This window comes from Agelaius phoeniceus, chromosome 1, assembly GCF_051311805.1.
Source record: "Agelaius phoeniceus isolate bAgePho1 chromosome 1, bAgePho1.hap1, whole genome shotgun sequence".
In the NCBI taxonomy this organism is placed as follows: domain Eukaryota; kingdom Metazoa; phylum Chordata; class Aves; order Passeriformes; family Icteridae; genus Agelaius; species Agelaius phoeniceus.
This window is the reverse complement of record NC_135265.1, coordinates 117,038,332-117,066,028: the sequence shown is the minus strand read 5'-3', so window position 1 is coordinate 117,066,028 and position 27,697 is coordinate 117,038,332. Positions and strand designations below refer to the sequence as shown.

At 36.2% G+C, this 27,697-nt stretch overlaps 1 protein-coding gene and 1 long non-coding RNA gene across 2 annotated transcripts in view; both read right to left on the bottom strand.

Moving 5' to 3' along the window:
* RAB2A (RAB2A, member RAS oncogene family) overlaps positions 1-27,697 on the bottom strand; it is a 43,615-nt gene continuing 15,918 nt past the window's right edge. Inside the window, exons 4-8 of the mRNA XM_054633975.2 lie at positions 17,835-17,917; positions 16,391-16,483; positions 12,831-12,942; positions 3,795-3,863; positions 1-1,642 (exon numbers count right to left, since the gene is read on the bottom strand). Coding sequence (XP_054489950.1) covers positions 1,547-1,642; positions 3,795-3,863; positions 12,831-12,942; positions 16,391-16,483; positions 17,835-17,917 — 453 coding nt within the window. The 3' untranslated portion in view covers positions 1-1,546. The remainder of the gene's footprint in view (positions 1,643-3,794; positions 3,864-12,830; positions 12,943-16,390; positions 16,484-17,834; positions 17,918-27,697) is intronic.
* Positions 18,491-27,690, bottom strand: LOC143695198 (uncharacterized). The gene is made up of 2 exons (XR_013184233.1): positions 25,405-27,690; positions 18,491-24,915 (listed from the first exon to the last, which is right to left on the bottom strand). It is a non-coding gene; the product is annotated as an uncharacterized LOC143695198 (long non-coding RNA).

Below are 27,697 nucleotides of genomic sequence, written 5' to 3'. Positions count from 1 at the left end.
TTCCACACCATTTTTTCAAATTTTATTTAATCTCAGAACCACTGCTATGTTACACCCGTCAGGCTGAAATTTATTCACTCTGGATGTTCAAGTTCTGACAATTAGAATGGGTGACATGAGGATCCCTTTCCTCCAGTGTTGTGTTGCAGTCAATATTGGTCCAGTAAGACAGAAGTTTTGCAGTCATTGCCTGCCCCCACCCTTTATTTCCCCCAATACATGAAGCATGGCCTACCATTAGCATCACCCTTTTGTCTGCAATTATTTAAATAGGATGAGATGGAAACTCAGTTGTTTGCACATTTGTATGAAAGGTGACATGAACATTCTGTATTTTAACAAATAAACACTTAAACACAGGATTTTGTTTTGCCCTGTTGCAACCCTTTCATTTAAGGAAAAATATGCCCCTCCCCCCAGCCATCACCATAATAAGTAACAAAACATTTGTAGTTTTGATTTTCAGCAAGATTTCCAAACTGGCAGATTTTATTTTCACACCCTCTTCACAATAGACAAGATGCTTACCATATATTTAGGATTACAAGTTGTCACTAAAAGAAAACTTTACACGACCACTATACATTTAGGTTGAAAAACTGTCCTTGCATGAAAAATATACCTAGAAATCAAGTGGTAAACAAGAAAAAAAAAACCATTGAGAAGATTAATGTTTTTAAAATGTGCCATTTTAAATTTATCAACCCCTCCTCTACTTTTCATCCATACTCTGTTTTCACCTACAGTATTTGTTAAGGCAAACAGCTAATCCATTTCTGAAGAGGTGTTGTGGAAATTGTGGATAAACAGCAAACATTTGGCATTAAAATAGATAGCACGTATGTAGCCTCTAGTAATATACATTAAGCATCTCTCTTGGACTTCAGGATAATGACAGGGGAGCATGAACATGCTAACAATGTCAAAAAGGCTTAAAATTTAGCATCCAAGCAGTTCCTATTAATGCTTTTTTAGTTTTCAAGCTCTAAGTAGTATAGATTTTATGCAAATGCATTAAAGAATTCTAGCTTGGCAAGTACACCCAAGCAGGTTATTAAACTATATATACAGAAAGTGATAAATACAGAATTAAAAGAGTCCTTCTGCTTCTCTTCATAGCCTTGAAAATTGACAAAAAACTTGAGGACAGCTCTACAATATTAAACATTAGGTAACCTCAGGAGCTGGGAAACCTAACTACACAAACTGATTAAAATACTCAAATGACTTTGTAGTGTTTAATACAATTCAGTTCGTAGTCAAGGGCACAAGACAACATTTAACAAAAATAATCACATCAATTGACCTAGAAATCAAATGTAAATAGATATGAATACAATCTCCAAAATCTGTCTTTAAGTGAACATTAACCATTTATTCAAAGTTATACAAGAATTTGAAGGATAAAGTCTTCTGCAACAGGAAACCAACTTACAAGTTTCATGTCTCAGTTGAATTGAAGTGGAGGCGAGCGGGGCAGGGGGAGGGAAGGGTGAACAAACAAGTAAGTAGGCCTCATCCAGGCAGCTAGAAAGTAAAAACAGGCTCAACAGCAGCCTCCTCCAGCTTGTTGTCCTCCCTGATTGCCTGCAAGTGTTGCGTTGGTGGCAGCATGTTGAGGGCCAATTTTTATGCCATTTGCCTGAAATGAAGTTTAATACACAGCATAAATATTTTAGAATATGCTTGAAAAGCTACTTTTTCTATTTAGAAGATCATATAACAAGTTCTCCTAATGTATGCAATAAATACATCAAAGTTTGTAATTTTTCCCAGCATGTTCTTAGCAATTAAATGTTATTTAAAGATGCCTTCCTTCTCATTTGAATTTTATCTCCATGCTACACTCTTTAGCTTAAACTCCTATTTAAAAAAAACCACAGAGCAAGAATTGTATTTGAATACTACTTGGCATTATAGCTTAAAATACACAACATTTGCTAAGAATGTATAACCTCTCCCCTCTTGCCAAAATCTCCACCAGTTTAATAGTTTAATATAAAACTTTTCCTCTCTAGACAGCATTTCTTTCTGTGTTGAATCAGCTGTAGAGGCTAAGGGCATACGAGTGTTCTGTGTCATCAATAATTTCTGTGATCCCAAAAGACATGGCGACTTGCCAAGAACCCACACACAGCGTAGCTCTTTCATTCATCAAAATCACACTTATACCTTAACCCTCACTCCCTCAAGTGGATTTTACCTAAAAATACACCAGTTTGAGAAAAGTAATACAGTAGCTTCAGAAATTAAGCTCTTAAGGAAACTTTGCGTCACAGCAAATCTCAGATTTATAGTGCTTGGCAGTTGTTCTGCAGCAGTGGTAGCCTTCGGGTTTCTGGCACTCGCTTAGTATTGACAGCAGCTGATGTGGTTTCTTTTCGCTCTTTGACTCCCCTTTAATAAAAAGCATGCCCTATGGCTCATTGGTTTTGCCCCCTCTGGGCTGATAGCAACTTCTTGAGGAATCAAGAAGCCAGACTTGGCATAAAGCCAAACAAGTAGCACGGACTGTTGGCTCTTGACAGCATATTGCAATCAAAGCTCGGTAAGGCACAGTAAAGCAGTCAGCTACTATATGAAACTCGACAGATACAACAAGCATGCTTTTTCAGACACTCTGCTCTCCAATTTATATTGCACTACCAACTGCATTTTCTTCAGGAAAGATGTGAAAGATGATCTTAAATTTTTCATCAGTGAACTGAATTTAAGAAGTGCTTCACCAACATGCACACACACTTTCCAGTCAGAATTAGTTTAGAGGATTACTATTCACGTCTTATTTAGCTACAAGTTTCCTGATGCATTACTTTGCATACTACTGAAGTTTCTGATTTTTTTTCCTCTCTGAAGTCGTAAGTAAGACTTTCAATAGTCTGAATTCTCTCATGTTGAAATATATTGAGCAAAAAGAGATGAAACTACTTAATTTGAGTCCTGCCAATTCCCTCTCTACTCTGAACAATCCTGCAAGGATGGTAATGTCTAGGAGAAGCATCACACTGACAGTCTGGAGATACCTTTCCACAGAGCACAAACAGAACAGAGTGGTGGTGCAGATTTTCACATGTGGTTTCATTAAGCCCTTCAGCAACAATATTCAGGGATATGCAGGATAAAAAACCCAACCTGATCTCCCAAAAAGACTGATCACCTCACACTGTCAAATTTTTATGAGACTGTTAACTGTTAATTATATAAGAGAGCTTATATAATACTAGTATTACGAAGCAAGATTTTCAACAGCACAGTAATTTCAAAATTCAAGACACAATTATACATCTTTCTAGCTCTTGTTCCCCTTTCTCCAGCTCTCCACCCCTATCCCAAACAAGCAAAGGCACAGGCCCTCATCTCTAATTTCACTAATGTGCATAAGCAAAATTGCTAATGTTTTACTCCCTACAGTATCCAGTCACCTAAACCAGGAACATTTCAAAAGTCTTTTATGTAACTCTCAAAGCAATCCCTCCCCTACACTGGACAGCTCATGGAGTGCATCTGGCATATCAACATGGTCCTCCATTTACATAGTGGAAAATTATCTTTGAAAACAGATGACACCATATGGAGAAGTGGATGAAAGTGGATTTTCTTCTCTTTTGGGGATTTATATTATTTTGCGATGCTTCATGGATGGATAGGGTCACTTATTTTAATCCATTTTTATCACAATGGCAGGCAACTCTACAGCCAAATGGAACAGACAAATCTTTTACTGTCCAGCTTTCTAGGGGAGGTGAATTCTATACTTTAAAAAAGCAGAAAGTGTACAGAGTACTAAAAGTTACCTCATTATTAATGTCAAAAACTCCTTCCTGGATTTTCTCGTAGATCTCCTTTGCAGTGTTAATAAATGCCTAAAACGGAGAAAAAAGACCACAGACACAATGAATGTGATATCCTTCAGTGTAGGATGCACTAATTGGAATTCAATCTCATGTGCAGTTGCTTCAGTGAGACTTTCCTTCCTGACCTCTGCAGGAACAGGTATGACAACAACATCCCATAACCCACCCTGAAGCAGCAATGGATCACATGCTGTTTACAAAAACAGTGGCATTTTCATAACATCTGTATTCCACAATCTGTTGTCCAGTAATTACAGGGAAAAAGTGGTTTTTAAGATATATAAATTACTTTTAAATTATTTATTTCTGACCCTTATGGATAGATTGTGTGGCAGATGGTTTCCCCTACCCTTAATATCTTTGTAATAGGCCACTCTAGATTAGAGTGCTTAGCAACATAAAACCACAGGGTACTTACAATGATGATGTAAGGATGCTGTCTGGTGGCTGAAACCTTACGCTATCATTTAATATTCACCTAATTTTAAGAACGTATTCTCTTTAATTAATCTTGCACACAATGGGTAACAGACATCTTAATAGTAGAAAGGAGGGGCTCCAGGTTTTGTAATGACTTCTAAAAATCTATTGTTTTAATTCAGAGAAAACACTTTGACACTCAGGTCTGAACAAGTGACTGATATAGATGTTTTTGGTTAAAGTTTACAATCAATGATTCCATTTTCATCTCTAATTTAGCTTTATAGGTCAAGTAACACCTAAAATAATGCATAATTTAGGAGGTGATTAACAGGAGCTAGTAATTACAATAAACATACAGTTCTTTTTGTTTTAAAATACCAACACCATGCAATCATACAAGACATGCTACCTTCTGCACAAGCCTATTACAGCAAATACAGATCTAATTCAAATATAAAAAAGTAAACAGGGTTCATGGAGAGGAACAAATCATACCTTTCCTCATTTCTACACTGGAAGCATTTGACTGCTGAACTTGCCACCAGAGCTTTGTTTCCTAATTAACAGGACTGATATGTTTTCACCTTTAAAGGCCTTACAGCTCCCCAGAGTAATCAATCTACTGCAGCTCAATTACTGCACCAAGCACACACCACAGCCAGTGAAGGAGACTTGAACGACTGCAGCAGGAGCAGAGAGATATGAATATGCATAAACTCTAAGTGGGTGATCGAATCATCACAGAGGGTCATGAGAATTTGCAGCAAAATAATGAGAAGAATTAATCATTGCAGATTCACAAGGCACTTAGGAAGCGAGTTCGTTTTTCAAACACGTGTTACAGTTGAGAAGAAAAATTGGCTTTCGGCCAACTACGAATTGATTCAAATTCCTCCAAAACTTAAGTTTTCTATGTAAGGAAAAAAATTCCAACTTATCTTTGTTCCTGATAACATACTAATTATTGTAATGGCCTCATACGTGTGCCCACTGAACGGTGTAAGTCAACTTTGAAAATTCACACAGCTGGATTCTGTGAGGATCCTTACTTCTACTTCAGCGGGACATTAAACAGAACTTGAAGTCTTAAAAAAGTGTTATGATAACTTCATGTAAACAAGCACTTAACAATTGGCACTTCTAACTCTTCTACAAGATGTTGGCTAAATACACCAAGACTCTTAGAATTAATTTCATGAGAATTACATTAAATCTATAAAAATTGCTTTAGAGCAACAAACCAGAATTTTAACAGACTCCAAACTGATACAACTGAGAATAAATTAACTTTTGGATACTACACTCAAGAGCAGTCATTGTAGCAATGCATCTATCCTCACAAAAACCAGTAAAATGCACCAGAAAAAAGCACTGCACAAACATAAAATTCCTTCTGTTACTACACATGTATCATACAAAGCAATAGAGCATACTGAGTTCAGTGCAGTATATTTTAATATTAAACACACTGGCCAAGAAACTGTTGATCTGAAAAATCCAAATATTCCATTAATCTCAGTTGTATAATTTCTGTTCTCTTGAAGTCATAATCCAAGTACCCCATTCCCATCAGTGATTCTAGTGCACGACATATTTAAACAGCACATACTGTTACTTTGCATAGCAAAATGCCAGGTTGCACTGGGCCACAGAAATAATTCTTCTTTGAAAACAAATTATAAGGACAAAGCACATAGAAAGTCTATCTCACATTCCCTTCTTTATATGTATTTTAAAAAATGCTACTAATCAACCTTGAAAAGAGACTTGAATTCCTTGATACTTCCATTTGTTTCTCAGATCCATGTATCTTAACTTATGATTCAAAGTGTAAGCAGACTCAATCACCTGAGAACATCACTAAAATAGCAGTCTACCTGCTTTAAGACCATCTCATCAGATTTTGGCATTGCATGCTAGTGCTTCAATTATCAAGGACAAGAAGGTGAACTTGGTAGAATTGACTTCTTCCAAAAATCTCTTTTAATACTGCATGTTCTCGCTCTTATCTGGAACACGCAGTATACTATAAACTCTTAATTATTTATGGGCAGTTTATCCTATTTTCAGATTAACTGAGCAATAAATGCAGAAAGACAGAATGATTTCCCCTCAAATCCAGTTTAGATTTATTAGACCACATGCAGGGGACTGCAAGAACACAGCTGCAGCACCTCACACGCCAGCTTGGATCCAGGTGCAGTTTAGCCACTTCCACACAAGACCTCACCAGCAAGCCCACAAGGACTCAGCTGGCTGCCTACCAAGCCTACTGCAGTTGCACTGTACATTCCTATAATGCTGCTGCTACTAAAACACTAGACAAAGATACTCATGCTTTTCCATCCCAAATCAGGTCCAGGCTCATTTTCACCACTCCAGGGGATGCAATACCAGACTCACCCTGCATTTATACATAATCACCTGAAAGATGGCAATGCCCTAGTACACAATGCCTCTGTTATTCATAAAAGGAAGCGAAAGACTTTTGCAAAATCAGTACGTTAGACTTCCAAATATAAAAATCCTTGACTACATTTTGGGGAAATTCAAGAAAACAATGTACCTTCAGGAAAATGTCTACATTTAATGTTTAACTCTGTTCAGTTTCTAAACTCCAACTTACTGATGCTTTTTGCATGAGACTGCTGAATATAACTGTACCACAGCATTAAAAAAAGGTTGTACACAAGTTATTCAGTGACTTGTTTTAATGTAACATGTTTTTCAATTGTGTGCTCATTATCACTAGGTTCCCAAATAATAGCGATATCCCTCTGAGGAAAAGTGCATTACTGTACAAGTGGGAAAGTGAGTCTTGCAAGATGTGATCTGCCTGCTGTGTCATGCCTGCACCTACTGCAAAGCCAACAAAAGAGGCTTTTAAATCACAATATATCAGTATATTATCATTTTAGATCATTTGTATAAGGAGTTTCCCAGATTATATAGCAACATGAGATTCAAGAAGTCACGACTTACAATGCTTGCCCCAAAAAACTCCCCAAACAACCCAAAACTGCAACTACAAAACACTACAGATACTGCATTTAAGGTAAATTAATCCTACAAACACTAAATGTAGCATTAAATCAACTTCAACATTCATATCATCACACAAGTAAGTAATACAGTTTTACTACCCTTGAGACAAATCCAGGAAAAATGAATTCTGTAACTGGTAAAAACAATGCAAGAAACAGGTAAAGGAGTAAGTAAGTTCCTGATACCACTGTCTCATGGGAGCTGTATGCAGGAGTAATAATAAGTTAGGGGCACCAGAACGTGAGTAGTAGAGCAGCTACATTTAGTTTTTACTTGCAGATGTCAATAATGTCACTTGTCTTTCTCAGAAAGCTATTGGAAGGACAACAATCTTAGGACTTTGCTATAAGCTGAGCATAGCAGGAAAAAACTTGTAAATCAATTACTGATACGTTTGAAAACTCAAGACTTTACTAGTTCATCTTTGCCTATAATCAGGTAGGAGAGCACGTTCAGCACTGCTAGCTCGTGGAACATGCTGCCCTCTGGTGGCAATGTTAAAATTAAATTTAATGCATGGAAATAAAAATAGGCAATCATTATTTCCTGGATTCTTTCTTACAATTACATGAGGAATGCTGAAAGGTTAAATGTACCACAAATTTTAAAGCATGACTCAGCCAACACCTAGAATTTTCCTCCTCTCCAATTTCCTATCTTATCTTTCAGCAGTAAGATATGATATAGTTAGATTACTCTACTATTTAAGAATGCATTTGGAAACAGTAACAACATAGACAACAAATGGATTTATGCCTAAAGTATTCACCACCCCAGTGTGTAAGTGGTGCTAGACGGCCACTTAATAATGTGAGATTCCAAAGCTCTGAGCAGCTCTTTTATGCACCCACAGTAAGGCAATGCTTTTTACAGGTAAATTATCTTTCAGGAAGAAGCCTAGCACACTAAAAGGGATGCAGAGGGGTTAGTAAGCATAATAAGGTGCTATATAATGAACCCACATCCAAAAAGCACCCCAACACATTTGTAACCTTATATTTTAAGTATAGGTGCAAAGACACAAACCAGAAGTTGACAGCAATTTCTTTATGTCCCCATTGAGGGACAAGCTTTCTGACACTTATTGAGCTGATACATATTACTAGAGCTCAAACTGACTTAATAAGTCCTGCAACTGTTGTTGAACAGTTACATAGGACAGAATACTTGAGGGAAAACAAAAAAGATAGACCCCCCCCCCCCCCCCCCCAGAATCCATTTCTCCAGGAATCTACAGGTCAGGCAAGCAGTATCATACATTTCATGCTCTTCTATAAAGACTGAAACACTTAGTTAACTGAGACTTTGTATTCTCATCATACCATGAGATGCCCAGAAGCCCCAAGAACTACGGCAGAGCCAGTGTTCCTCATTGTGAAGTCGGGGCACAATCCAAGGATTTGCCACAAGCAGCTAAAAGCTGTGTATCCTCATTACAGCCAGGTGTCCTGCCCCTTCTTCCTTCCTCAGCTGAACTGACACCAGCTTCAACCCCATGGGAGAAACTGGCTAAAATGTCAGCTTCGCACAGCTGAAAGGTCACAGAACTTTCATTTCCAGGAACTTGAAGGAATATTTGTTTTGATGCAAATTAAGATAAACCTAACTTTTGGGTGGGTGTTTTTTGTTTTTTTTTTTTTTTGAAGACTTATGACCTAGAAATCCTGCTCTTTTGCAAGTGCTAGTCAGATTACCTCTTGTGTGTTACTTTACCTTGCTATGAAAATTATTAACATCCTATGATTTTCAAGTTTTATTAACTAAACCCCTGCTTACTATATTACCATGTCAAACAACTGCTTATTTCCCAGCTGTTAGTTGTGTTCAATGAAGGTTAGAAGGAAAATAAAACACACTCTAAAAATCAGTTCAACTTTAGATGCCTCTAAGAATCTAATCTTTCCATGAGATTTTCACTTTCACCCTTCAGAGAATATTACAAAAGAGCATCTCCTTTCTCTTATTGTGCCACTGTTGAAGCTACAGGAGCTTTGAATATTTGTTATTCATTTAAGCAAAAGCATGAAAGAAGCTGCCTGAAGAGAAAATTAAGTTATAAAACAGGAACAGAACCACTTAATGACCATCAAGCTCCATGTAGCAGAAGTGCTCCATTGCTCAGTTAAAACCATGAGTCCATTCAGATTTAATCCTAAATAATGAATTTACTGTTGCATCCTATTTATGTGCAGACAACTTGGAACAACACAACCAATGCTCTTAAGTTTGGCATAGCCACCCCTCCATATAGGAAACGACTTATTAAAACCAACTCCCACACCAGGAGTCAGTGATACACTGGCACAACTCAAGTGAGACCAGCTTCTGAACAGTGATGTTGTTTAGCTTTGACCAGCATCCAGAAAACTTTCTGGATTAGGACTGGTCCCATCATTAATCATTATTAAAAGCAGCAGTCTGGAATGAAACAATACTGCACTAAGTTACTGTAGCTTCCCAAATACAGCTAGGTATCCTTACTTCTTGAGAATCAGTGCACATAAATAGATTCAAGCCATTGATATGCCAGGGACAAAGAGTTAAACACCATGTGCTGTAGGGTGCTACATGGTCACCCTGAGGTCATGCTGGTGATTCTACTCTGCCCTTGCCCAAGCAGTAAGGTCTCAGCAAACTCTGAACTGCATGTTGCAGGTAAGAGCACAATTAATAGTCACAAACTACTGCTGAACTACCAATGAAAACAACTAATGTGATAAAATTGCTAATGTCTCTTGCAAATGAGACAAAAAAAATTCCTATGTATTATGTGCTGGTTTAATGAGAGGTCAGAAAGTAATGGATGCTATGATTAAAACAAGTGCAAACCTGCCTGGGGTTCAGACACCATACTTATGTGTGTACAGGTGAAAAGCCTCCCAATGGACATCACGGTGTTTTCTTAGAAAAACTGAATAAGCAACACTGAACTCTGCAAAGAGCATTTCAGAGTGCACATCACCCATCCATAGTAGAGCAAATATGTTAACCAAGACTCCAAAAGTTAACAAGACTCTACAACATGAGAAAGCCCACCGCCATTCATGATAAAGTGTACACTGCTCTAACTATAATCACCTTAGAAATCACTGAGGAGAAAAAAAGAGAAGCACAAAAAGTCAGTACTATTTTGAAAGTTGGTTACCTGTACAGCTTTAGACAGAAACTAAAAGGAAATCAACAACAACCTCCTGTTCAAATAAATATGATACTGCTGAAGAGACTAGCATTAACTGTCCTTGCACTGCAGTCAGATTATAAGCCTGTGCCTAACCTCCCTCCAGTAACCATTTTATCTTCTCAGTGACTCAGAAGTTCTTTTTACACAATCCCTTTCCATATGAAATATGATGATTTAACCCTGTGGTCACAGCGAATTCTTAGAAGTCTCCAAAGTAACTATGAAGGATCTACTTCCCACTCCCTACTATCTATTACCTATTATGCAAACAGGGTGGAAACTTCTCCAACAGCCTTGCACAAAACAAACAGCCAGCAGGATGTTTTCCACTCCTTATCATCCATTTCTATTCAAGATGTAGGTAACGAGACAAAATTCTGAAGAATATAATGAAGAATTTTAAACTGTTTTAAGATCCAAGCACCAAAAGGTAAGTGTACTGCTCCAGCTACGGATTTACTAAGGTATTCCACAGTGGTGGAAATCAGGATTGAATAAGGGAAACAGCTTAAAAAAAACATTACCAACAGAAGCTGATTTGTTCATATAAAGAAACTGCTACAAGTTAGGATTTTGCTTCTATAGCTGTTAACTATTCCTACATCATGCCACTTTTTTTGTGTTTACTGAGAACACCATTTAAGGAATGCACTTGACTGTCACTGGAAAGGATTATATCCTAAAGCTTTTCCACCAGAATTAGTCAGCACACACACACACTACTCACACAAGGAGAGGATTCTATGTCAACTTTTTGATAAAGAACTTCATGCTCATTTGCCTCCTGATAATCAGAGATGCATTAGATACTGGACAATTCATTCACTAGGACATATTTTTTGATGCAAAAAGAAGTGATAACTTTAGAATCAGGTGGTAATGAATTCTGTGAAAGTCATCTATAGCTTACTGTAACTTTTCAAAAAACTTTAATATTTTATAATGAAAAGGCTTTACCACTAAAATAATACCTCATTGGTCACACACCATTTTGAATTTAGGATAGTTTAGGAAATGAATAGGGATGGATTATGTAGTATAAGAAGCTATGTCATTTTAAGAAAGGTCAGTGTGGATGAACCCAGTATGGGCTTTAAAGACATGTGAAGCAATCTTTCTGATGTACATAGCACTAGCATCTCAGCTGGAGCTCTTGGTCCACCACTGTACTTGTCTGGCTACAACACAGTTGGTTTTCTTTATAGCAGCCTGCATGGTGCTGTGTTTTGGATTTATGACTAAAACAGTGTTGATAGCACACTGATATTTTAGCTACTGCTGAGTGTCAAGGTTTTCTATTTCTTACACTGCCCTCTCCTGACAGTGATTAGGCTTAGGGTAGGCAAAATCGGGGGGGCACATAAACCAGCCAGGACAGCTGACCAGAACTGGCCTGAGGGGTATTTCATATTATATGATATAATGCTCAAGAATAAAAACCAAAGGGTAATCAAAGTCACTGGTTCTCAGAGAAATTAAATTCAATTTGTTTGTAGGAAGCTGTGAGTGACTGCCTTTCTGTCGCACTTTGTCCATCTCTTTCCTTAATATTTAAAACTATCTCAGGCCTGAGTTTTATCTTGCCTTGGCTTGTCTGGTTCTTTCCCCTATCCTGCTGGACAGAAACACTGTGAGCAACTCGGTGGGTATTCAGTAGCAGCTGAGTTCAGCCCACCATGACTACCCTTCAAGAAAGGAATGCAGTAAACCAAGGTGAGAGATGCAAGAATTCACATGTGTCCAGAAATGTGAACTATGAGCCAAACTTGAAAAGACCTAATATTCAAATACACAGCAGACTACAGTAACCAAGGCAATGATCCTTTCAGCAGCTCTGTAGAGGACAGAAAATAGAAGCTGTGTGCAAATTGAAGAAGATTCCTACTAGGTAGTATACAGGAAAGACGATGACAGTACAAATAGCAAAGCACTGCAAGAGATTGCTGTGAGTAGCTCGTGATATACCAGGAGCCTTTAGAACAGGTTACAGTGACATCTGCCAAGAATACAATAGCTTGGCTTGCTATGGACTAGCAAATCTATTCTAGCCTCACTTCTTAGATTTCACAGCAGACAGAAGTTAGCCATTTCTCTGATCAAATACTTCAAAAACCCCTCAAGTACGTTAATTAGGAAGTCTCAACAATACAATTAGTGCTGTGTAATCAATTACAACACAGAATAATATGTAATATATATTATTCTCATAATATAAAGAGTAGCTAATTCAAATTAAGGAACCCAAAATCTAGAGGAATAGTATCTATACAAACAAGTGTAATTTAAATCAACTGTTTTAGTAAAAAGCCAGTGTTGAGCAAAGTTACCTCCTCTACATTGGAAGCAGTTTTGGCAGATGTCTCCATAAAGATAAGTCCATGTTCTCGTGCAAATGCTTCACCCTCCTCTTTCTTAACTTCTCGTCTAGATTCTAAATCACTAAGATAGAAGAAAAAAGAAAAGTTAAATTACATGGTCTAACATGTCCATATAAAGATTGTTCTTCACAAGCATGCTTATAAGCCTGAGAAGCCAAGGGCCCCCATCAGAACTTGGGTATACAACTTGTCAAGCCCTTAAAATAGAATTATTGTAAGCCCTGGCATCACACTTACTTGAGCTATACACCCTAGCTGACATAAATCTTATCAAAGACTTCATGAAATAGCTTTCTACAGGAAGAGTGTGTATTTATCTAGGTATTCCTTGAATATTAACTTTAGACATTGTACTTTCAGTATATATCACTCTCTTCTATTATATTATTATCTACCACTTCAATACTATAAAGCTGAGCTGATAAATGAGCTTTATAAATGAGTTATTTATACTAAACATAATTAAAAATATAAAGTTTTTTTTTCTATTCTGTAGCAAAACTTCACACAGTCAATTTCTTCTCTGATTAAAAAAACCTTAAAAGCAGAATTAAGTTCTTTTGAACTACATTAGCTGTTCTCTCCCAGTAAGTTAGCACTTTGGTTGTCAAACTCCTGGCCCTCCAGCAGCAAAAGAAATTGAAATGACTGTTGGACAAGTTCTTGCTTCCTGCTTTCCAAGAAATTTAATTCAAAATTATTACCAAAAAAGCAGAAAAAAACCCTCTTGGACTTGACAACTAGAGACAAATCTATTTGTCTAAGTCATACAGAGACAAGTATTTCACCCTTACTTTTTAAAGCTTCTTTCCTAACAAGGAATTCACAGTTTGTCCTTCTTTGTATTACATCTTGAGCAATAAAAATTATATACTTATTACTCATGTATAAGTGTAAGATATATATTTCAATGAATTTTCATCTAAGTTGTACATGCATAAATATCTTAGGTACAAATCTTTAACTAAACAGCATACAAATAGATATATTTAATGTGCAGTCAGTATACAAATAAAATGTATCATGCTAGACTTCAGTGTTTGCCAACTTTGTAATTATACATATATTAAAAATATGTAATACTCACTGTGGCATCTATTTTGCAGCAAAGCAGGTTTTTGTAATATTTAACTAAATGCTAGCTTAGATGAGTTACAGAGTCAATACAATTCAGCACATTTAAATATTAAAAAAATTGAAGATAAGGATACAAGAAATATCTTCTCAAAACAATTTTGAAGTTGATGTTCATTATATTTAAGTACTCCCAGTATTAGCTGACATTATCTTTTTCAACCTGAGCAATGTCTTTATTTATTACTACCATGCTACTCTCAAAAATACCTTATTTAAAACCTTGATTCACTACAGTATTATCTCCATGACGGAACAGACAAATAACTTCTTACTTGAAATAATGCAGTTGTATCAAAAACTGCAATGACAGCCCAATCAAAACTCAATACTGATACCTAAACATATTCTTAAAGATCTTTAACTGCTTCTACTAACCACAGTTGTCTTCCTCTCTCCATTCCAATAATTCGAAGCATTTGGTCTTACTAGATCAATATAGCTATGCTTTGTTCTGGAAAGAAGATTAAGTACAGTATTTGTAATGTTTTAACACTAGTATTTGTAATGTTTTCAACAAACAGCCATTATATTTCAAATTAAATTCTCAACACTCTTCAAATCCAGCAATAAGTCAGTAGTACAAACTTATGTCAAGTGCACTTTTGGGAGTCATAAGAGCAGTATTTATTCCTTCAAAACTACTATGCAAGCATACACATTCTTCCTTCCACCCACCTCTAGCAGTATGCCCTACCATAAGAACTCTTTCAGGATAAAGCAATAAAATTGAAGGAGTTTTCTTCCTGCCCTCCTTGAAAATAATATCCTTTAAAAAGCTTAGAATTTTAACTCTTAAAACTTTTAGTTCATGTGGCACCTTAATCTGTAACAATTTACAGTGCACATTTTAAGTATAATTATTGTTTGAATAAAACCTAGTTGTAACTGGGAATTACCAGGTTAGCTGAAAGTAGCAAATCAGTCTGCATCCATAGAATACAAGACATGAAAATTTCATTTAACAGCTAAGAATAATCAGAAAGAGTTACAGATGTCAATTAAGTATGCAAACTTATCTCAAGTAAACAGTACACTTTACTGTTTTTCTCAGTGCCATATTTTTACTCACACAAGTATAAAAACAGTTGGTCAGGGCCATCACGGGTTTACCAAAGCTTCATTTAACAAAACAGGATTACATTTTATATATTAATTTGTGAAGATTATGCTTGACACATTCCTCAATTAAAAAGAAAGTTGTTAGTCATTTACCAGATAATGTAAAAAAAAGTTGACAAACTTCACAATTACTTAATATGTACCATGGTTTTCAGGAGGAGGTAGAGGGTACTGGGGCAATGGGGGAAAACAAAAGGGAGAAGAGGGGGAAGAAGAAGAAAATAAAAGTTCAACAGGCCTGAAGAGCAAACCCAGACTCACTATCACAAAGCTGCTTTCTCAGTAGTATCTAAGAAATTATGTGGCTGCTCATGAAATTTTCAGGGGCATGCATACACCCCATTATTTCAACTGGCACCTTTACCTTCAAGAATTATTGAGGCATGGACACAAGTTCCAGTCAATTACACAAAGGCCCATAATTAAAGTTCTTTGATGATTATTAAAGGCCTTTGATGATGCTTTTGGTCTAAAGGGCCTGAGCTGATGCTTTTGGTGTTTTGAAAAAATTGTGCATCCAGGAAAAAAAAAATCTAGATATGATTTTTCATAATTCACTGGATCAAGAACTAAAAGAATTACAGATAATATATTCACTGATGTATTTTTATTAAGACTTTCACTACTAAATCTCAGCATCAACAGGGAATAATTTTATAATTTTAGACAGTGTAGCTGATGAGAAGACCAAGTAAGTGAATTTACCAGGAAACAATTAAAAAGCATTCTCTGACCCCAATTCCAGCTAAAAGGTACAGAATATGGAAGAGGATTGTAAATTAGAAATGTCTCAATCATTGAGGTATGCACTTCTTACATTTGAGAGAAGTTTTTGATGTGAATCCTATACTATGGGCTTTTTTTTTGAAATGACATTTTCTCTGATGTAATACTTAACCGAAAACTAAAGCATTTAGAACATCTCAAATTAGGAATCAGATTCTCTTTATAAGGGAGAGATCTAGGTGTTCCTAACTGGTGATTCCAGAGACAAAAAAGCATAATGGAAAATAACTCTTATAATCCATTGCTTCAAACATTTGCAATCAATCCCTTGGAATAAAATTACTTCTAAAATAGATATTCAGAACATAATGTAGCTGATCCATGTGCTGCACATTGTATTAGTTTAAGTAGAATAAGAAAGGGAATTTGAAGTTAACATATACCCTACAAATAAGAAAACTCAAAAGCTGAAATACAGAGAAGTATTATATTTCCCTCTTACAAAATAACAGCTAATAAAATTTTACCTTTTGTTTCCAATAAGCATTATAACCATGTTGGAATTGGAATGCTGACGAGCATCTTCTAACCAAGTTGTCAAGTGGTTGAAAGTGTCCCTCCTAAGTATAGAAGAAAATGAACATTAAAAGCAGTATTTTAAGAAATCTTTCTCCTGTTAGTCCACTACTCTACTTGAATAATCAACTCATTTATTAGTGCACATGCTCTAGGGATAAAATCTAGTAATCCCTTTGTGAGAGGGAGAATGGGCAAACAAAAATTTAGCAAACAAGCAGTGTTAATGAACTCTGCCTAAAAAGTAATTGAAAACATGTTTGCTAAAAAGAGTAAAGAGGATTCTTAGAGTTGTAAGAATCTGTAATTTTATATACATATAAAAACTGAACAGAATTTTAAAAGTACCCATCAGCTTCACCCAAGCCAATGAACAGTACAAATAAACACATTCTCATATAGTAATATTTGTTTTACTGAAAGCAGAAAATGATTGATAATTTTTATGTGAGTTTAAAAGCTGAATAATAAATTTAGCAGTAAAATCTTTTAAAGTGAGGTATGTGAATGTGACACATTACAGTTTTTACAGAAGGTGTAAACTAAGTAATAAATCCCATGCTTGTAGAGTGGTTTTAAGATACTGTATTTTATTTATAAATCAAAGATTCATTTACTGGAAATCCAAAGGAAAGAATACATTGTTTCTTGATATTTAAACGTAAAAAAGGGAACAAAAGAAAAAATATCTAGGAAATCTCTAGTACAAGTGGTTGCTCAATGCAACAAGTACCAAGACCCACAGGAAACACACAACTTAAGAGGACTTTGGAGCCTGAACATTTTCATAAACCAGCCAGAGTACCCACAGTTTTATAGATAAATTGTATATAGATACTTTATTTAATATAGCAGGGAAACTTTAGTAACTTTGACCTACTAAAAAAGTATCAGATTAAGACCTGTATTTTCTAAACCTCATAAACACAGCAATGGTACAAGTCTACAAGTTTCCTGGTATTCTTTATGTAACCAAACTTCTATGTTTTACTGTTTCACTCCTTTGCAGAATAGCACTTCAGCAAAAGTAATCTGCTATAATTAAAGAAAAAAACATCCCTCATGATAATAAAATACTAGAAAGGAAATAATTAAATATTTTCAGGTATTTCTCCATAAAGGCAACCCAGAGGTTGACGGTCAATAGTTTATAAAAATATTTTATTTCATTCTTCCTGAATTTTATGCATGCTTTCTCAACTACTATACAGAGAAAACTGGAAGTATATAGGTTAGTATGCTATATCTTATTAGAGCACTTTTAAAAAAGTTGACACACCGTTAGATTACCAGTATCTATACACAAAGCCAAATGAGATGAGACACTTAGCACTACTGTACACCATAGCACAATTCTACAAAGACATGTCATTGAAATCCAGTTGGTATTCTCACCTTGTAATGTCATACACTAGCAAAGCCCCTGCGGCCCCTCTGTAGTACGATCTTGTGATGGAACGGAAGGACTCCTGCCCTGCCTGTAGAACAAAGTTTCATTACTTCATATCTAATACTTGTTTTTTGTTCCTAAAAACCATGACTTAGAGTCACAGGATCATGGAATTCTACTTTTGAGAGATGGGGAAGAGTATGGATGGGAAATCAGAAAGGGGACAACTGGGACAAAGTCACCAACAGCAGCAAGAGAAGGCACATAGGGAGAAGACACCAACTACAGCACAGTGCTGTTAAAAAAGAAAAAAAAATCGGAACAAGACCTCTAAACCTTTTTTGGCAATCCCTGACAACCCAATTTACTGAATGGCTTCACAATACATGAATCATTATTAGAGCACAGAATGGACTCCTAGCAACTAAGCTCTGAAGACAAATTTGAAAGGAAGCAAATAACCCAGAGCTTCACATTTGAATTCAATAACCCGCTCCCTGGGGCAGCTGTTGACACTAGAATAAATAAAGTCCATTGTAAATAAATGATGAATGACATCTTTACGCCCACCATCTGCTGGTGTAAAGGTTGTTGGAAGGCCAAGGATGCAGATTTTATCCGTTATATCATAAACTGCAGCCAGCTTTCAACAGTCTTCAGATGGAATTCTTTCAATAATCATTTTATTAAGAAAAAACAGAAAATGGTTGTGAATTCAATTTTACACAATTCTGCTCCACAGTTAATCAATTTCCTCTGTACTTGATAAATAATGCTTGTCAAAGCAGCTACAGGATGCAAGAATCATCTTTATACACACTGTGAAAAACTTCACAGTCTATATAAATTAGATAGTTCTCACAGAAAATATTCTGTAAAAATCTGAGCACCTAAAAGAACATGTTCAAAAGAATACAGTCCTGAAAAATAGATTTTCATGGTTTCAGATCTTGAGCTCTTCATGCTCATGTTTTTCTGAAGAGCTATCTAGCACTTGCTAGAAGAAATATTTACTTCTAATATTTAGCAATAACTCATGTTTTAGCATAATTCAAAGATAACACAAAACATGCTTAAGAAATACTAATGCTGAAAAAAACTCTATGTGCAATAAATCTGTAGAACTATAGGAAATTGTCCTGATTTAAAAACATTAAACGCAAAAATGAAATATTTATCAAATACAAGGAACCCTTCAGGCATGCCTACAAAATTAGTATATGGACAACTTTTTCTTCTCAGTTACTGTACTTTTCTTAATACTACATCTTCTTAAATTCAAAGAGAACTTGATCTAGATACTGTCACTCAAGAACAGTGGCACAACAAATTTAGATGTGTTCAGTCTTCAGAAAGCATCCTTCTCTTCCAGAATAAACAGTAACTTCTATTTAAGAAAACATTTTATCTTAGCCATTCCAGTGGAAACAGTTATAAAATACACTATAACACAACAGTTTCAACACCATTAGAATACACTCACATATGCTCTTGGCTAAGAGTCCAAGTACACCTTCATGTAAACTTTGGTAATAGAACACAGACAATGAGTAGAATCCACCAAGAAATAGTAAAACACAAATAAGCAACAGTTTTTTAGTGTAATACCTGGTTTCCTACATAGAAATTCAAGTAAGCTTCACCACCTTTTCTTAGTGTGGTGAGTAGCTCAAGTGGATGGCAGACAAATGAAACATTTCCCTGCCAAACAGACAACTTACTGTTACCAGGGTATTCCATACATTGCCTAAAATTACACATGACCTGGACTTCACCTGACACGTTAAGATTGCCTGTTACACCTTCATAAATTCCATCCTGACATGTGAAATTGTTCATCTCCCTGAGTAAATTAATTATGGTCAAGCAACATTGTCAGAGGTTCTAGCAGATCTCACAAAAATGTATGAATAGTGAATTCTTAAAAGAATCACTTATAAAAGTTCAGTATATAAATACTGAAACCAGTGTAATCATTTTAATTGTGTCTCACTTGACAACGGTGAAAATTAAATATCACTGCTTCCTTAAGGAAAGGGTGGAAAATAGTACCTCCTTTGGTGAAGGGATCACATTTTCCATATAGCAATAATGAATTTATGCTTACATATACCAATGGACAACACAAACTCAATTCCCTTTCATTCTAAGCAAAAGAAAACTGAGTTTCTGGAAAGAACCTCCACAATATTAATGTTTGTTTTATCTATAACATAGAAATATATTATATAATAGAAACCCCTTATATATAAAAGTTTACTGTCTATTTTAAAGTATCCTTCTGAATGAGATCTAGGTCAATATAGAGTCAATATAGAAGGTCAACATAGGGTTAGGCATGCAGCATACATTCCACAGCTTTTTTTAAGCATCATTGTTACTTTACTTCTTCATCTGACAGTTTTCTCTGTCCACTTCCCTTTTTTCCAAGGGGGACAAGCTATTTCAAAAGTCTAAAGAAGTCAAAACTGAAAGAAAGTCTAGGCTATTAGCCAAAACTGACTTAAAAAACCTTAAGTGTACTATAACTATACTTTATCAGTCCTACAAAGAAGGACCTACCCAAGTTAAACTGCTTCTTACAAGCAGCAACAGATAGAAGCACCAGTATAGAAGCTCAGTATAAATTAAAATCAGCTTCAATATCAGAGAAGGGCCCTTTATCTTAAGTATGATTTTGTTATTACCATCCCCTTCATGTTCCTGAAAAATCCAGCACTTGTTTTTATCTCTCTTCCATATGAAAAAGTTTTTTCTCACAGAACAGTTGAGGTGGGAAAGGGACCTCTGGAGGTCCCCACTCCAACCTCCCCGGCTCAGGTAGGGCCATTCAAAGCAGACTGCTGAGTTCCATGTCCAGATATTGGGGGAGGCAGGGGGCTGTGGTGTTAGGAAGAGCAGGGGCAATAGTCAGGAAACAAATGTTAAACAGGGTGTTTGCCAAGGCCATATTACATCCAGTACAGGTGACACAAGCTTTTGCTCCATGATAATTTTAGGATATACCCACTGTGGTGACACAAGCTTTTGCTCCATGATAATTTTAGGATATACCCACTGTCAGAGTTACAATGCAGTGGAAATGGGAAGATGGAGGATGTTTCTGGTAACAGCTAGACCTGACAGCTACTTCACACACAAAAACTCCAGCTCAGACATGGCTGCCTGCAGGAACCTAGAACAAGCATCCTCTCTCTTCACAGAAACAGGTGCTAGGTCTGACATGAGTAGTTCACTAATCATGAAAAAATGTGAGCCTCTGATAAACAAGAAATGTTTCAAGTGCTAAGTAACATTCTTTTCTGGCTGTTTTCTACTCTGTAAGCTTTTACAATTCATAGCATAATGGTTCACAGAAACAAGCAAGCTTTCTGATAGCAGAGACTTGTCTATATAGGCAGTTCTAGAAGTCATAGGTTTTCAAGCAAGTACAAAAATCTTCATCCCTGCTTCAACTGCACAGACATATATCCCATGTGCTTTTCAAAGTGTACTTCAGTATAAAGACCAAAACACAACTTGAAAGTAACAATGCAAGCAGAACATGAAGCATGATCAATCACCTTAGGTCACTAAGATAAAAGATTTAGGACCTATACTAGAGTTTTCAGTAACATTTAAGCCATGCAACTGTTATCATGGACACAGTATCTCTGGCATATTTAAAAAAATACTGCAAGTGTTACTATTCCTGTGGAAATGTAAGAAAATAAAGATAGTGCAGAAGGTAATCTCACCCCTGAGGAATTGCAGCTGTATTAATTACCAAAGATTAGGAACAGGCCTGCCTTTAACAGGCCACATCTGTGTCCAATGAGGATGAGTGCTATAAAGAGTGGATAAGCTGGTTGAAAAGGGAGCTGGAGTTTGTTGGCTGTGCTGTGAAGAAGGAGTCAGTGCTGTGAGGAGATGCCCATGAGAAATTACCAAGAAGGTATGGAACTTTTGCAATAAGATGACAACAATTCCCACAGGAAATCTTGGTGTCATTTCCAACTATGCAGTGTAGTTGCATCAGTTGCAAAATACACAGGCAAGCCCTTTGTTTTCAAAGAGAGTAACTTTCAAGTGCCTTAACTGCACATTTTTGAATCCATAAAGTAAGGGGAGAAATGAAAAGAGCTATAATGCAGGACAAGAAAGTAGTTAAAAAAACAGCACCCACAACAGTCTATCTCCCTAGAAAACAGTTCATTAATTTTGCTGAATTCTTCATTCTCAATGCTGAAGAACTCGTAAAGTTTCTTCAAGGACCAAGTTATCAGAGAACATCCCAGCAGGCCTCCAGCATCTAAGCTGGCCAATAGATTTTATTAGCAGGGAATGTTATAGTACACATCCACATGCAATATGAGAACTACAACACACCTAGCTGGTGGCTCTAGATTCCCTCACTCTGAAAAGAGATATACACACGTGCAGCATGCTCAAAACTGGTGACAGAACATTTCATTCATGTTGGGAATTATTATTTACATGCTTACACTTTTCTACATTACAAAGAAGACTAAAAAGACATCTGAGAAATAACCAACTTGCAAGTGTCACACCACCTGTGACAGCTGCCAGCTGGGAACTACTCCACAAAGTTGATCCCTGGAATAAAATGTTCCAGAAAGAAAGAGGAGCAATACATACCTTTAAATATAGTTTTGGTAGTTATAAATACATTAACAGCCTCTAAGTCACATGTCAACTTGTTTATACAAATGCATTAATCTTTCTTGCAGTCATGTCTCCAATCCAGAAAATGAAAGAATTTTAAGGTGATTTACTAGCATGTAGGACAAACAGACACAGAGGCAGAATAAAAATAAAAAAACAACCCCTGCTGTTCCAGCAAAGATATTCCCAAACAAAAACAGAACTAAAAATACTTATAAAGAAGAATCTATCATAATATATAAAAGTCTCAGAATTTATGTGACAGCTTTAGTCAAGTTACATGTTACTTGAGAATAACCCTGTCAACATGCAGTAAGAACTGAAATTTCAAGAGGACTAAGGATCTCTAAGGATTAAACTGTTCATCTGTCTAAATACAGGTAACTTGTACATCTGCTTCTGCTGGTGTTGAATAAATGCCACTTAGATAGCCAAAGCAATTCCCAACACATCACAGAAACAAAGCTTTAGTCTTCCATTATCAGAAATACACTTATAATTTGAAAGAAACTGTATTTGAAACTTTTAGGTTTTAAGTAGCAACCCTCACTAAAATAGGAATTTTCCTGTGCAAAAAAGTGATTCATGCACTTCCCCTTTAAGGCCTTATCCTAAGCAAGAGCTTGCTCTTGTAGAAATCTTGTAATTATTGCAGAAAGCATGGATCAAATGCCAAGAAATCAAAAAACAATGCAGAAAATAACATGCCAATACTATAGTATTTCAATAACCAAATACATTTAAGCATGACAAAAGTTTATGAACACTAAGCTAGAAAGCATATCAAGTTGCCTCAGCTTCCTAAAGTGACATCATGGGTGTGAAGAGTAGCTTAAGCTGCTGGCACTGAAGCTTAGATGATGGCTGTATTAAACAAACAGCAACAGGAATAACTATTAAACAGACAGATCTCCCTGCCTCACCCTTCAATCCATGGATCCAGAAATAAATTAATCCTCCCACCTGGCAGCAAACACAGTCTGTGACTGATGATCAGACTAGGTTCAGAAACTAAAGTAGATTCTCTCTAAGTTCTTCCTGCAACTTCACAGCAGTAGTGTAACAGAGGGCCATGAGATGCAGCAATATGCATGCAGGTACTATGGTGAAAGAGTCAAACTAGTAAAAATGTAGTAAAAGAATACATCACCTGCCCACGAACATATGAGTATGCTCTGACTACTAAAGCAAGTAGAAAACATCATGAAGTTAACAGTTAGTAAAGAGCTCTTGGGGGTGAACCCTATATCCTAGCAATTGTCAGAGACACGAGGATGAATATTCATTTAATGAATGAAGAGAACTTTATTTGGTTCTAATAGATCCAAACCAATTGCAAACACAAGAAAAATATCTTAATTTCCAAGAAGAATTAGTATATTCAGAATATCTGAAAGGGAAATATGCCTTTAACAATTATGCCTCCAGTCTTCCACAAACATGCTTTTTCTATGAAAGCTCTCAACTACTAGAAAATGCTATCAATTCAATTAGAAAGTACACTCGTATGGAAATCAACAAATTACTTGAAATTGGTTTATAACAACCAATTATTTCAGATATTTAGTCTGTCTAAGCAGGACTAAGGTGCTATATGAATTGTTTTTAAATAATGAATTCTCCATGAAATAAAGCTGAAAGAGATACTAAAAATATAATATTCAAGTACACAGGAAAAGTTAGTATTCATACCAATTCATAGGACATCATGGATGTTCTTAGTGTCATCATGGATCTCTCCTACTGCAGTGTCTGACAGAATATCCTCTTTCAATTACTGCTTATTTTTTCTCATCAACAATGACTTGTTAGTAACAGTCAATGCAATACAGAACATCCCCCTCAACAACAAAACCAAGGCCACTGACTCAGCCTGGTAACAAGCCCAGTTATCTCTCTACAACAATGAACTTTTTCTGAGGAGAAGCAATTTTAATATTTCTTAGTGTTATGCTGCTGCCACAAGACAACCAAACTTACCTACACAGCTTATTTAAACTCAAAAAGCTTAACAGATTCCAGAACAGTCATTTTAATCCTTACTATCTGCTGTAAAACCACTACTAGTTCTCTAAAAGTTACATGTGCAGCTGACACTAGCTCAAATACCACACTTCCACAAAAGAGTTGCTTAACTTATCATAATAGGCAATTACCAACTAAGTAGTTTGGACAAAAGTATTTCTCAGTCCATCCAGCTACTGGAAGCCATTACTAAGACTGAAGATACAAGAGAAGAAATAATCTAAAGACACACAAACAAACAATTTGGTCCAACACCTCATCTTTACAGACCTAAAAACACTGAAAAGGAATAGTGAAACCCAAAGACTCACAGAGCTAAACACCTGGGCGTGCCACAGCACACACAGCAGCAAGCTTGCAGAGCCCAGCACTGGGGAGATCCAGAACAGCCTGCAGCTGGGAGAGAACAACAGGACACTATTTGCTTGTGCAGACATGAACAGCAGTAGAGCTGAGACTGCTACACAGAACATTAAGAATGCAAAGGCCACACTGAGTATCTTTTGTGGAATGTAGATTTTTGGTTGGGGGTTTTTTGGAGGAGGAGGGGGCTGGGGCTAGGTGTGTTTTTGCATCAGACTAGTTTTACTAGACTACCAGCTCACAGGACCAAATACTGGACTACAATTTCTAACAGGCATATGTGCATTCCTTAAGCATATCTTCCAGTCTGGCCTCATTCAAAAGGAATTCAGTTTGTGTACTCCCACATGAAAAACAGACTGCAGTAAATAGAATTAACTTCTGTAACATGTTCCTAATCCAAACTAGGATGATAATGAAAAAGTAAAATATTATTGAGTTATCATACAAGAAGGACACACAAACGATCTCACAGACATGCAACAGTGTTAGCTTCAGCTGTCCCTGTAAGGTGCAACATACTCCTGCAGTGAGGTATGCTGCAGCTTCCATGTGTTCCCATTACTACAACAGGGCTTTCCTTGGGGCTGCAGTGATCTGCTAAAGACAACACAAAATGAGCACTGTTGCACAGAAATACCTGGCCAGAAAAACCTGAATTTTAGAGTTTGATTCTCTTAAGCAAGTAAGTTCATTGTTGAGCAATCCAAACAAATTTTATCAAGTTCTCCTCATCTTACGCCTCTGCTCAGGATTCATCCTGTTCAGTGATGGATTGAAAGCAGATGTATAAGGCTAGCACCAAATAAGAGAAAGGCTAGTGCTGTGACTCAGTAAGCACCAACCAAAACCATAAATAGTTCATGTGTTTCCTTAGCAACAGGTGTAAAATGAACCTTCTCTCATCAAACAGAAGTTGTTACAGCTTAATAAAAAAAGAGATAGCATGAGTAACACCTACCAGTTTTGGCTAACAGAAAACCAAAAAATGCTCAATGCAGATAGAACACAGTAACCTTAGTCATTATGGACATTTGTGTACCTTAACACTCATAAGTAAAATATCTCTTAAGAATTACCTCATCATGTTTCTTATTTTTGCTATTCCTTCAGCATCTTTGTACTCAAGATCAGAAATGATACAGTGGAATTCAGATAGGCTGACAAACCAAGACTGGATTAGAACAGAAATATCCTGTGTTTTAAAAATCATATTACATACAGTTAAACTTTTAACTAAGTCCAGTATACTATCATTCACTGCATAGAATTTATAAATTATTAAGTACGTCAGCATACAGTCTACTCAGTGTACGAAAGCTTTCAATTAATATTTTTAATTTATGTATGATATACTTAAGAAGCTAGCCAGAAAACTCCCTGCTCAAGTAAAATTTATAATTTATAGTCAAAAGCACTTGGGTTGCCATTTTGGCTGGACAATTTGCATGCATTCAAAACAACAACCAGACTGCAAAGAGCCACTGAGTCAGAGGCACCAGGAAAGGCATGATCTGCTGAAACACAGCTGAAGTTCATTCGTTATCTAAGGAGATTAACAGAATCAGTTCCAAAGCCAGTAGCAAAATTAGTACTTCTGCCTACAGACAATCTGCCCCAATTTTAGAAAACAAGGACCAATACAGGTATGTAGTCACATGGTCACACTATATACTAAGGGTTTGATTATAAAGCTATGTTTTATGCAGACATTTACTTGTTTTTTTAACTTAAAAATACTCAGCCACCTTGGTAGTCTGTAATCCATGACTATAATAGTAAAAATGCCCAGAGCAGAAAAAGCCTAAAGTAAGCTGGCCATATCTTTCTATGCCTTTTTCTTAGAACTTCCAACGAGGCACAGGTGCCAGGTGCCTTTTCAAGTAAAGAACCTGTAAAATAAGTAAGATCTTACCTATGAAGTTCACTGAAATACTACATTTATTTACATTTTTATATACACATGCACATATGTAGGCATGTGTATATGAATGTATGTCCCTCCACTGATTTGCTGTACCAAAAAAAGCACATACATGAGTCTAGGCATCATGTACCTGTCAGTTTCTAAAGGTATCCTAAAATGTTTTTAGAAAAGGAAACAGGCAACTCTGTCTTAGGGAACAGTCAAATACATTTAAAAGATATAGCTACCAGTATGAGCATCTTAAACTTGCTTCATCACAAGTGCAGACAGTGATGCTGACTGCTTTATAGTAAAGTGACTGACAACACAAGAATAGCCAATATATGTTCTTAACCTCAAAAGTCAAAGCCTGAATTTTGGAAGGTGTTTTGAAACTTAGAGCATTTACCAGTCCCTTCTTGACTGAAATATCTACTGTCTTGAACTTGTGTTTTTAAGTCTCCTATGAAAAGTGAGCCATATGCTTTCTTCTACCTTGGAAACGCAAACATGTCCTCTACAGAACTCTTGATAAAAGGCAGCAAACACATCACAATTTCACAACAGGATTTTGTCTTTACTAAATCTTGCATGTATGCACAAAGAAAGATTGTTTAGAGAAATGGAAGTTCTTGGTAATATAAAAGACTTAAGCCAAATAGTGAGGCAGTATGAATTCCAGTCTTATAAATCTGACAAAGTTTGAGGAAGTTACGGTGCAAATGCCAAACAATACATCACAACAAGAAAAGGATATATTAGCAAATTTTTAACTTCATAGACACCAAAGAAAGCTGCAAGACAAAGTACATAGTCTATGAATGCTGATGATAGAGAGCTTAGGCAGAATAAAGGAAAAGTGAAAAGTTAGTGGAGCAAAATGTTTAAACAATTTTTATGATTACTTAC